The sequence below is a fragment of the Anomaloglossus baeobatrachus genome, chromosome 1 (genome assembly GCF_048569485.1).
Source record: "Anomaloglossus baeobatrachus isolate aAnoBae1 chromosome 1, aAnoBae1.hap1, whole genome shotgun sequence".
In the NCBI taxonomy this organism is placed as follows: domain Eukaryota; kingdom Metazoa; phylum Chordata; class Amphibia; order Anura; family Aromobatidae; genus Anomaloglossus; species Anomaloglossus baeobatrachus.
In genome coordinates this window covers 865,184,826-865,197,484 of record NC_134353.1, presented here as the reverse complement: position 1 = coordinate 865,197,484, position 12,659 = coordinate 865,184,826, and the positions used below count along the sequence as shown (strand labels likewise).

The 12,659-nt window shown below is 40.8% G+C and overlaps 1 protein-coding gene across 10 annotated transcripts in view; it reads left to right on the top strand.

Moving 5' to 3' along the window:
- Nucleotides 1–11,317, top strand: part of MAST4 (microtubule associated serine/threonine kinase family member 4) — a 775,598-nt gene extending 764,281 nt beyond the window's left edge. For all 10 annotated transcript variants that reach the window (XM_075325968.1, XM_075325950.1, XM_075325959.1 and 7 more), the window contains 5 exons: nt 4,721–4,947; nt 5,078–5,200; nt 5,535–5,671; nt 7,046–7,227; nt 7,606–11,317. In XM_075325968.1, the coding sequence (XP_075182083.1) occupies nt 4,721–4,947; nt 5,078–5,200; nt 5,535–5,671; nt 7,046–7,227; nt 7,606–11,009 (4,073 nt within the window). In that variant the 3' untranslated portion in view covers nt 11,010–11,317. The remainder of the gene's footprint in view (nt 1–4,720; nt 4,948–5,077; nt 5,201–5,534; nt 5,672–7,045; nt 7,228–7,605) is intronic.
- The last annotated feature ends 1,342 nt before the right edge of the window (nt 11,318–12,659 follow it).

Genomic DNA, 12,659 nt, shown 5'->3' with positions numbered 1-12,659 from the left:
AAAATCCCTACAGCTCCTTACCTACAGTAACTGCTTTTCTATTTTCTTATTCACTTCCTTTTTGGCCATGCTTTGTTTGAGAATATTAGTGCATGCTGGGATACTCAAAGCCTCATTAGGGGGTAGAGGCTGCGGTCACTGTCACAGCCTCTACCCCCTCCCTGAAACAAAGCGTCATCAGGGGGTCACAACCACAGCCCTTGCCCCTTACCTGAAATGTAGTGTCACCAGGGGACAGAGGCTGCGGTCACTGTTACACCCCTTGCCCCTTCCTGAAACGAAGCATCATCAGGGGCAGAAGCTGTAGTCCCTGCCACCGCTCTTGCTCCCTCTTTAAAACGAAGCATCATCATGGGCAGAGAGGCTGTGGTCACTGCCCAGCCTCTGTTTCCTCTCTGAAATGAAGCATCATCAGTGGACAGAGGCTGCAGTCACTGTCACAGCCTCTGCCCCCTCCCTGAAACAAAGTGTCATCAGGGCTCAGAGGATGCGATCACTGCCACAGCCCTTTCCCCCTCCCTGAAATGCAGTGTCATCAGTGACTGTCATTTCAGGGGCTGGGCTAGTCCTTGCGTGATGTGTACTGTGTAATGCACACAATGACAACGCGTTCTGTTGCCGGCTCAGATCAGCAGTAAAAAGCTGTCAAGAGCGCGGTGTACTCAACGTAGAGACCAGTAATGTCACTTGCAGGGTTGGGACTAAAAAAAAAAATTAGAAAAGCAGTTAGATTGTGTATAAAGTAGTTAGGAAAGGATAGGAAATTTTTAATTCCACGTTTATTAGAAAATAGTTTAAATTATGGCACTAAATAGGGATTTAAGATGGAAATGACTCTGGACTTCTGACTACCCCTTTAACATTTCTGATATTTTTTAAATTATCAAAGGGAACCTGTCATCAGAAATTTTGCACTAAACCTTAAAGATTCCCCCTCTGCAGCTCCTGGGCTGCATTCTAGCAAGGTTTCTGTTTATCTTGTGCCCCCTTTCTGACCAAAATAAAGACTTTGTAAAGTGGTACCTTTTTGTATTCAGATCTTGATAATGGTACACGGGGGCGGGCTCTCTGGTGTCAGTTAGCCTGCCTCCCTGTCACTTTAGGCCGTCCCCCATCGCGTAATTTCAAAGAGGTGACGTGAGGTAAGCTGGCCAGCCCTTGCGCAGAACGGTGGAGGCGGCGGTGAAAGCGCGAGCACGAGATTATGGGCGGGTACTTGCTGATGAAAATCCCAGCGCCGCCCATAATCTCGTGCATGCGTAACACGTCACCAGCGGTCACACTGCACATTGCAGTCCCGCGAGAGGGGCATGGCGCATGCGCGAGATTATGGCCGCCCATAATCTTGCGCATGCGCAACACGTCACCAGCGGTCACACTGCACATTGCAGTCCCGCGAGAGGGGCATGCGCGAGATTATGGCCGCCCATAATCTCGTGCATGCGCCGTGCCACTCTCTCGGGACTGCAATGTGCACAGTGTGACCGCTGGTGACGTATTGCGCATGCGCGAGATTATGGGCGGCGCTGTAACTTTCATCAGCAAATACCCGCCCATAATCTCGTGGTCGCGCCTCCACCGCCGCTTCCACCGTTCTGCGCAAGCGCTGGCCAGCTTACCTCACGTCACCTCTTTGAAATTGCACAATGGGGGACGGCCTAAAGCGACAGGAGGCAGACTAATGACCACCAGAGAGCCCGCCCCCGTGTACCATTATCAAGATCTGAATACAAAAAGGTACCACTTTATAAAGTCTTTATTTTGGTCAGAAAGGGGGCACATAAACAACAGGAACATTGCTAGAATGCAGCCCAGGAGCTGCAGAGGGGGAATCTTTTAGGTTTAGTGCAAAATTTCTGATGACAGGTTCCCTTTAAATAACATACTACAGACACACTGAGCACAATGTGCATGAATGCGATATATTGTCTGTAGAAAAGTTGTGCAATTTGGTGGCTCTAATACATAGTACATTTGCAGCTATGCTAAACAAACTGCCTATATACCCTGCATTAACACCATAGCATGTTACATAGGTTTGTGTAATGCCTGCTACATCTATAGTACTCACTAATGTTTTATTTTTTGGGTTTTTTTTATGGGTCACAAAGTTTTGAATAACAATGGGATAAAATATTTTCTGAAAAGACCTCTTCTGATTTTAGAATTATACTGAGACTCCTGGGAGTCATAACACGTTGTACATTCCTTACAATGGCAGATCCTGTCTCTTTAGATTTGTTGCATGGGTTGTGTATCATTAGGTTTTTAGGTTTTAAAACATACTCAGATTTTGCCAACATGTAAAATATGATTACATCTTTGAATCTTTTTTTTCTAGCAGATAGAATTCATTGTTCAAAATTCAGAACTTTATAGGTCAGAGATGCTATTTTTAACTAGACTAATTTTACTATAAGATGTGGTTTCTCCTTGCTTCTTAATGTCCAGTTAAACAAAACCTTGACTAATAATTGTAGGGAAACATATTTTGAAATAATTATTTCTTTAATTATTGCTAGTAAATAGTGAAAGTATTGTCCTCTTGGTGGATCTCCAGGAGCATACTGCTCCTCTTCCTCCTGGTGGATATTCAGGAGCACACTGCTCCTCTTCCTCCTGTTGGATATTCAGGAGCACATTGCTCCTCTTACTCCTCCTGGTGGATATTCAGGAGCACATTGCTCCTCTTACTCCTCCTGGTGGATATTCAGGAGCACATTGCTCCTGCTCCTCCTCCTGGTGGATATTCAGGAGCACACTGCTCCTGCTCCTCATCCTGGTGGATATTCAGGAGCACACTGCTCCTCCTCCTGGTGGATCTTCATGAGCACACTGCACTTCATCCTCCTTCTGGTAAATCTTCAGGATTCAGGAGAACACTGCTCCTCCTGGCTTCCTGCTTACCAGACCAGAGCCAGCTTCAGAGGAGCACATCCAGGTTCATTGCCTACAAGACCGGCCACCGCTGATAGGCCTAAGAGGTGATCAGTAACCTTGGCAGTAAACAATAGAATTAAAAATTCTTCTGTTCTTGAAAATGGAAAGGATATTTAATAATCATTAAATTTAAATATTGTTTGTTTTTAGAAGTAACTTTGTAATTTTACCCATTTAGGATGAAGAGAGAACAACTTTTAATAGTGGAGTATTATTTGGTGCAAACACTGTGCCTATAGCAGCCCCCTAAACTTCAACTCCTAGATACGTCTATTCTTACCAGTCCACAAACCCCAGACCCTGATAGTGTGTACTTCGTAGAGGGTATTCTTTTGTTTATATACTCTGAGGTATATACTGCACCTGTAATTTTCATTTTTATTGAAAGTTTTAGCCAAAATAGAAAGTCCATTTGGAAATAAAGATATCCCAGGGGTTGTATGTTGTTTTTTTTTATCATTAATTACCTTTGCTTGTGAATAAATACAAAATTAGTGGTTACTTCAGTTGAATGTTACTACAATTTATTGTTATATATGATTGTATATAGTTTCTTGGTGTAGGCTGGCTCTACATAGGAACTACTAGTGAGAATAGCAGTGCTATGAAGTTGCTATTTCTCTCTCTATCTCACCTATAATGTGTAAGCTGTTATGATCATCAGGGTCTTCTCTCTCTCCTGTAAAGTAGATCAGGTTGATCAACTGGATTCTCGCTCTCTCTATTTTGTATTGTTTAAGCAATTACAAGTTTTCCAGTTTTGAGATTTGTGCAAATGGAATTTTTGGTGAAAGTTTAGAGAAGTCAGCAAATAAGAATATCAAAAGATCTGTTCATCGCTAACTTAAAGAATCCTATGTGCACTATACGGCTCTGTGTGTAGTAATTATTGGCAGTAGTTGATGTATGAGATCAGTACCCTTTTCTTTTTTTTTGTTTTCTCTCCATTTGTGACACATTTTTGTGTTGTTTTTTTTTCTTTTCACCAACAAGATGTGCTTCATCTCCTATGTGTACTATATGGCTCTATATGTAGTATTTACTGTCATTAGTTGGTGTATGAGATCAGTACCATTTTTTTCTTCTTTTTCTTTCCCACTTTGGGAAACATTTTTGTGTTTTTTCACAAAGATCATCTGCTCCATCTTGGTTTATTTTTATTCCAAAACAATTTACTTCCCACAGTAGCTGTCATGACCTGCTAGAAGTATAGAAATCTGCGACTGTGAACAGGGCCTCCATTGTATTGGAAAGTGTAGGATTTGCGGTGAATCTTCCAGCTATGTGACATGGATCAGGCACATGACTATTCTCCGTATGTTTCTGATATCTTGTTACAGTGTTGGATAGTTTTCCATCAGTGTTTGCCTCCTTGCGGTTTTCTTTTGATGTATTGATTTAATAAAGCTATCCTCAGTCAGTTTTTTCATTAGCAGTTTACAGATTTGTCTAAATACTTTCTTGCCTGCTGTTAATGAGCTTCACAATTAAAAAACAGTGTATAATTGTATCATTAGGATTAGCAGAGTAGATCAGTCTGTACCGATTCCATACACTTCAAAAAAATATTTGATTTTCCTTGAATTATAGTTTGAGGGTTGGGATTTCAGAATGTAAATGAATAGCCAGTTTTACATCACCCCCTGCATGGTTTGTATCTGTCACTGATATGCTTGAATGAAATGGCAACTTACTACTTCATCCATTGCTTCACTGTATGTTCACAAAATACATTAATGTTTGCCGAAATATCATTTATCTTTGCTGTTTTTCATTGTAGATGTCTACAGTGTGTCCCCTCTCGGAAGTCCAGTATCCCCCCTCTCCTTGTCTTCGGACCCGTCCTCCAGAGATTCCTCCCCCAGTCGAGAATCTTCACTTTCATCCTTCAGCCCAAGGCAACCGATCATCATTCAGAGTTCTGGCAAAAAGTTTGGCTTCACTCTCCAGGCGATCAGAGTGTTTGTTGGTGACAGCGATGTTTACACGGTGCACCATATTGTCTGGGTAAGACCTTACTGAGATGTTATGCTTGGATTTTTTATTTTCCTATTTCATTTCTATATTAACATTCTTTTAATTACTATACTTCATCACTGTTAACATTTTTTTTTGGGCATATCTTCTTTTTCTTTAGAGTGTTGAAGAAGGAAGTCCTGCATATCAAGCTGGTCTTAAAGCTGGAGATCTTATCACCCATATAAATGATGAGCCAGTTCATGGCCTTGTTCACACAGAAGTCATAGAGCTCCTACTGAAGGTACGGGTTTTTTTAGCGCTTCCTTGCCCTTGATGGCGAAAGTGGTCAGATTGACTTTTGTGCATTTTTTTCAAAACGTTTTATCAAAACTTTAAAGGATTTCTGGCTTCTGATGCCAGCAAAGGGGCCATGATCCCCCTCAGAAAAATCCAAAATAATATACAGTTTAGGATCAGGATATGAAAGACGAAAGACCAAATTAAATGGCAAAGGAAATAAGACAAAACTAGACAGTCTTTCTAAACTCAAGAACATGTTTTCCTGCCTTTTTGATATAGGGCTGTGTAAATATTGCATGAATGGAGACCGCCTAAATCTTGCTGTTTCCTCACAGAGTGGAAGCAAGGTGGCGATAACAACAACAGCATTTGAGAATACATCAATAAAAACCGGCCCTGCTCGGAGAAACAGCTACCGAAGCCGGATGGTGAGACGCAATAAGAAAACCAAGAAGAAGGAAAATATAGAAAGGTTAGTGGTAGACAGTTCCCATCTGAAAAACTCCACAAATATTGTGTTATTAGCAGAAATCAATTTTTATGGTGTGTCCTAAAAATCCCATACTAGCAATAATATAACTGTAGTTTGAGCTGTTGTAGAATGGTATCATTTATTGATTTTTTTTTTCTTTCATATTGAATTAGAGATACAACTGTGATTAAAAGAGATGAAATATTCAAGGGTTCTCCATCTAAAATGATTTTTACAGAATTGAGGCTTTCCAGGTATCATAGTTTATATCAGATCAGAGTTAAACCTGGCACTTAAGACTTGTTTGGTCCTGATTATGGCATGTAAAAAGTTGTGGGTGTTAAGCTGCCATAAACGAAATGGCTCTTCTTTAAGGGTTTCTTTTCTGTCATACAAAATTAATGTGTATCAGTGGGATATGCTTTAAATTTCTAATTAGTGGGGGTGCGATTGCTGTGACCCCCCCCAGGATTTTTCAAAATTTTTGTGCAGTGAACAGTGAAGGCAGTGCACAATGAGGTAGATTAGCTGCATAGAGGTAGAAAGAACAGCGGTGCAGAAGTTCCCTTCACATATAACTACTGTATCTTATTGTTGGTGCAAAATCAGTGGAAAGCCTTTATATCTAGGCACAAAACAAAAAATTATCCTCTACTCAGCCGAGCACTAACTAGTCATCAGTTCCCTGACTATACAAGTGCCCTATTACCAACCATCCGAAAAAGAAATAAAAAGGATGTGTTCTCTCACACCAATACCACCAACTAGAAAGTCCTAAACAACAGAGTCTCTTGAATAGATCCCTTCTATACCTGCAGTTTTCTTCAATGTTTCTAAAGACATCCATTCACATTAGTTGGCTGTCTCATTGACCGACTCTCCCATACACCGGAGCTGTGGTTCAGTTGAGCGCTTCCGGGTTCTCTATGAGATTACTGTCTGCATACATGTCTAATGGCGGCTTATCTCTTGGAGACCGTAGAATCGTCAGGCTTAGATCGGACATGCTAGATCAGTGTTTCTCAACTCTAAACCTCAAGACCCATGGTTTATCATGGTTTAAGGTTTTCCTCCATCAGGTTTTCAGGATTTCCAGAATGTTGCACAGATGATGTTATTATTCTCTGTCTAATATTGAGGAAAACGTGAAAACAATCTGTTGAATGGGTCTTGAGGACTGGCGTTGAGAAACAATTGACAATCAATTGTCTGAGACTTCAATACGTATCAGACTGTTGGCTGAACTTGTTGAACTCAATGGGTTCGGTCAACATTAGTCTGTGTATATTTTATTTTGGATCATATAGTGATGGAATGTCCTAGTGATATGTTGCTGGTAATATTCATTATTCCTGTACTTTATTCTTTTCTCAGGAGGAGGTCTTTTTTCAAAAAACTGGCAAAGCAGCCGTCTCCTCTGCTCCACACAAGTCGAAGCTTTTCTTGTTTGAACAGGTCACTGTCATCTGGTGAAAGCCTGCCTGCATCGCCCACTCACAGCCTTTCGCCAAGGTCACCTACACCAAGCTGTCGCTCCACTCCAGACTTTCCATCTGGTGAGTTACCTAGAGACTGAAGTGTTGGCTTACAGCTAATCAAATATGTGAAAGTTGTGCTTCTGTAAAACTGGGCAGACATATGTAAAGCTGAGCGAGTTTAGTCTGGTTCCTGTGGTTTGCATAGATACCGAACAGGTTTCATTAGACTTGCAAATTTTTTCTCTGCATTTTTAATTTTGTATTTCACATAGAACTAAATACATCGTATTGGAGAATATTCTATGTATGCAGGCACGCTTTCCATAATGTGTAGTTTACATTCACACTTGGTCTTGAGGGTTTGAGTGTGTGGTTTTAGATGTCACTTTGATTTTCTCAGCTGGAATATTTGTATTACTTAGATTAAACCTTCTTATTTGTGTTCTTGATTTTTAGGTACAAATTCTTCACAGAGTAGTTCCCCAAGTTCAAGTGCTCCCAATTCTCCAGCAGGTTCTGGACACATAAGACCAAGCACTCTTCATGGTTTGGGCCCCAAGCTGGGAGGACAGAGATACAGGTCTGGAAGACGTAAATCTGCTGGGAGTATTCCTTTGTCACCACTTGCAAGAACACCATCGCCAACTCCTCAGCCTCCTTCCCCACAACGATCTCCATCTCCACTACATGGCCATACAGTGGGGAACTCAAAGACTACAACCTCTTTCCCTACAAAAATGCATTCTCCACCCACAATTGTTAGGCATGTTGTCAGGCCCAAGAGTGCAGAGCCTCCCAGGTCTCCACTTTTAAAAAGAGTACAGTCAGAGGAAAAGCTGTCCCCTTCATACTGCTGTGAAAAGAAGCATTTATGTCCTCGCAAGCACAATTTGGAAGTAACCAAGGAAGAAGTTCATAAACAATCCTCACAACGTGAGCTAACATTGCAGTGTCTGGAGGTGAACACATGTGATATTTCTGGATCAACACGAGTAAGGCCCGTCGAGCAAGGTTGTTTGAAACGTCCAGTATCACGGAAACTCGGAAGGCAGGAGTCCTTGGATGAGCTTGATAAAGAGAAACTAAAGGTCAAATTAGTTATGAAGAAAAAAGATGTATCGGAAAGACAAGACTTCCTCCTAAAACAAAATCTAATACAGGAATTATGCAGCGACATGGGAATCCTAGGTCCAGATGTAGAGAAGGAAGAAAAAGCACATCAGAGTCTTCTGAAGAGATCAAACATTTCTGAGAATAAGTTTCCTGTTTATGAACCTCGTTCTGGGGGTATTACGTTTAAAGACACTCATTGCAAGAATGGAAATCCTCGGCCAAATGCTGCCAGTATATCTATGGACAACCCTTCATTTTGTCATGGGTCACCTGTTGCAGAAAGCGCCCACGTATCTTATGAACTCAAGAAAGCTCCTGCATCTTGCTCCCTGCAAGAAAAACTTGCCCATCCTTCAGAAAAGTTTGTCAAAGAGGACAATTTAGATAAGGCGTCTTCAACAAACATTGAATATTTTCGGAAGAAAAAATCATTTGAAGAGAAAGACGGCAGCCTGTGCCAAGTCTTAAAATCTAAAATGGTTCCAGTCTCTCATGAATGTATGCAAACAAAACCTGGACATATTCAGACAGAATCATTGACCCTGCTAGATAACAGGACTTCGAGTATTCAGAGCAATTCTCTCTCTTTTACTTCTTTAAAATCTTGTAACAGTAGATGTGAAAGCAGTGTCGAAAAATCATCCATTATAGCCACTGAGACCCCTGTTCGGAAAAGCCCTTCTGAATATAAACTCGAAACAAGGGCCGTATCTTCCTTGAAACCTATCGAAGGCACGTTAGACATAGCATTACTATCAGGACCAAAGGTTACGAAAGCCGAGTGTGATGATGTCTGTAATAACCCTATTAAACCCGATGATCAAAGCCGAAATTCAAGGATGGAGGTTGTAGACAATGGAAATGTATTGTTATTTTCGAAAACTAACTTTAATTACTCAAATATTCATACTGTACCCAAGGGACCTATTAGAGAGAATCAGAGTGAGAGTCTACAAGCTGAATGTCACACTAAGATTCATCAGAACAAAGAATCATCAGGCTCCGGATCAAAGAAAAATGTCGACGTGACTAATGCAGTTGAAAGTCAAAGGATAAGCACATTGCAGCCAATATTGAAGTGTCCAGTGACAGAAGGATTGTCTTCTTCTGTGAAAGCTAATAGACAAGAGATGACAACTCAGGATATGTCCTCTGTCAAATGTTCACTGGAGCAAATACATAGTACATCATACTCTGAAAGGACTTGTACATTCAGAGAGTCCTGTGAGAATACTCCTGCTACGAGCCTGACACAATCTAGCAACTCCGAAAAGTACATTTCAGCGCTTGGCTGTATAGAGGAAAGAAATCAACAGGCGTCTGTTCCCCAGATAGACTCTAATAATCACATATCTGTGCTAAAGAATGTTGACTCTTCTCTTATTCTAGTTGAACTTGGCCCTGCTAACAAAACTTCGTCAAATGCAAAAGCTAAATCCGCTAACGTAAACTGCAATAGCCAAAGTAAAAAACATCAAGATGCTTCACAGAAAAGCACTGCGGAAAACAAAGGCAAAAATGACGCCGAAGGTCCAATGTTGAGAAGAGTGACCTCCTGTTCTAATATTCTGCACACACCTCTGTCTTTGAATGTTAAATCCGTAGCCAGTATTAAAAACCTCACAACTGTTAAAGAGGAGCAGACTTCTACCCAGACGAAGCTTGTCAGCTGCCTGAACAAGTCAAAGCTGTTACCTGAATCTAAAGCAGATTCTCTGAGGCTATCACTCCCTGACAAAATTGTTTCCTTGCAAAAGCCTAATTCAAAGCTGCCTGAGGAAACAGGTAATGAAACTGTTCAACGATCTGAATGTGCAATAAAAGCGAATACTGGCGTAAAAGCTGAAGTCGGTTGTTTTACCCCCAGCAAAGTTACTACAAAAACAGAAGCCAGTTTCACATCCACTTCCCCCATTACCCAAGTAAACACACAGGCTACCACCAATGTGTCCACCTCAAAGTTGTGTTTCGACAAAGAGCCTTCAGTTAGTTCTGAAATACCAGCCACTGTTAACCTTAAAGAATGTTCTGCAAAATCTCATCTTAAAGAAAAAACAAGTGCAAGTACAAAATTAAGTCGAGTGACTGCTGCCAAGTCTTATATCCAAGGAAAGCTTGAAGCAGCAGAACTTAAAGTTTCCTTAGCAATTAATCCTCAAGATAGTAAAAGCACTGAAGCACTTTATGTCCATAGCGACAAAGGTAAAATTAAAATTACTTCTGTTACACATCAAGATACTAGAGAGGCGACTGTGGAAAAAAGCAAGCCTAGTATTTCTCAAAGCCTAGTAGGAGACATAAGGAAGACCATGCCTGATGCCAACAACATCAGCATTACTACTTTTCCCAAAGCTGCATGTCCAGATGTCTCCATAAGTAAGACGCACTTAACTATGAGTGGTTGTAAGGAGAAAAGTGAGCAAATTCCAACCTTGAATGCTTCAAATGTCAAGATTAAGAAGGAAGCCCAGATTTCCTCAAGTAAGACTTGTGCTGCCTTAAGGGAGGGCAATGTTGCAAGTAAACCTGTCACTGATAAGCAATCGTGTGTCCTTACAAATACTACAGCCTCGGTCACAGCTAGGAGAGAACCACCATCATCTCCAAGCAAAAAGACTGTTGCAAAAAACTTGCCGAAACCACCAGCTGCATCTTTGGAGAATTCTAGTAGCCTTTCTTCAGACTTGAAGGGACAAAAAAGAGGAAAGGATACAGTTCCACAAAATAGTCCTCACAAAAAGACATAATCTGCCAGCACCTTCACCAAGACCTCTTTACTGTAGTAGCTGCTAATCTGAATCTTCTTTCAAAACCAGCACTGTGTAGTGTTTCCATATCTATTTGTAACCCGTTTGATGATACAGTTAGTAGTTTGTTCCAAATTTCAGTCCCAGCTTATGAGGTTTTTGGTTGCCGGATGCAGTTATGAACAGGACGATGTACCTAGTTAGTAGAAATGGAAAGGGCTATGGGGAAAAAGGTCTGTAATTTACACTGTAGTATGTTGTGTTGAATGTCGAATGTACAGTTTGCTGCTCAATTCTACTGTTTACTTTCTTAAAAAAATGAAAAAAAAAATACACAAATTAAGGTTTGGATTATTTTTCCTATTTTGTGGAGCGACAAAACTCGGAGAAGAACAAAACCAATATGTGATGACTACGATTAACTGTGGTGTTTATAGCAATCTTCGAAAAAATTAACTTCATCCAGAAGTCATTGGTGGGTTATCTATGGTTCTCCGTAGTTTTCTCATCAAGAGGCCTGGTGGGTTATCTATGGTTCCCCATAGTCTTCTCATCAAGAGGCCTGGTGGGTTATCTATGTCTCCCCATAGTCTTCTCATCAATAGGCCTGCTGAGTTATCTATGGTTCCCCGTAGTCCTCTCATGAAGAGGCCTAGTGTAAGGGAGCGGGAGTATGCGGACTGGTTCTACAATAATGCTGGACTGTTACCAGACCCTTGTTGTGCCAAATAGTTAATATTTCTAAGATGACCTCATCTAGCTCGTCAGTATCGCGAGTAGTATGGCTTTGTGACTCAATTCTCTATGTAGTCCATACTGTATTGTCACCTAGAGCCTTTTGTATCCGTATACATAGCACATTATTACTGTCAAAGCACTGAATCTTCATTTAGAAAAGCGATTCCTGCCCTATTGTCAACCTCCATTTCACAAGTGCAAATATCAACTTTTTGTGGGGTTAAAAAAAAGACATTTTGTTGCAGTTCTTGAATGTATAGATTTCTGTTTACTCCATAGGCTTGAACGGGAATCGTGTTTTGCTACAGAAGAGAATTTTTTTTCTTTGTGGGTGTTAATGTTTAGCCGGGGGCCTTACAATGTAGACGTTTATCTGTGCTAGCATTCTCATGGGTTTTTTTTTTTTTTGTAAGTGCATTAAATAGCTCCATACATTTCATAGCATCTCATATTTCTGTGTTATAAATATGTGAATATTGTAAAATAAAGGGGTTTTGTGTAACATGGGGCCATGTTAGAGCTATTTGGTGCTTGGAGGGTAACTTTACTTTCTATCTTTTTTTTGTAAAGCTTATTTATATTTTATATACGCTCTCCCCACCACATGTATTTGTTAATCCATGGCTGTCGAAAGAAGAACGTCACCCTAAGATGTCCTAAGATAAATGCACTGGGGATAACTCTTAAAGTGACAGCGCTCAGCATGCGTCCATATCGCGGGATGGGTGGTTGCTACAATCTTAAAGTGATCTCAAAACTCATGTCGTATAGATTTGAGGAAGAGGTGTCTGCACCACGGTCTACAAATCAGAAAGATTGGGGACCTTCAGAAGACCTTGGCATACAGTAATTTTCTAGGCAGACAGGCACGTGCACTGCAGACTCATCAGAAGTAAATGTCTAGTAGGCTAT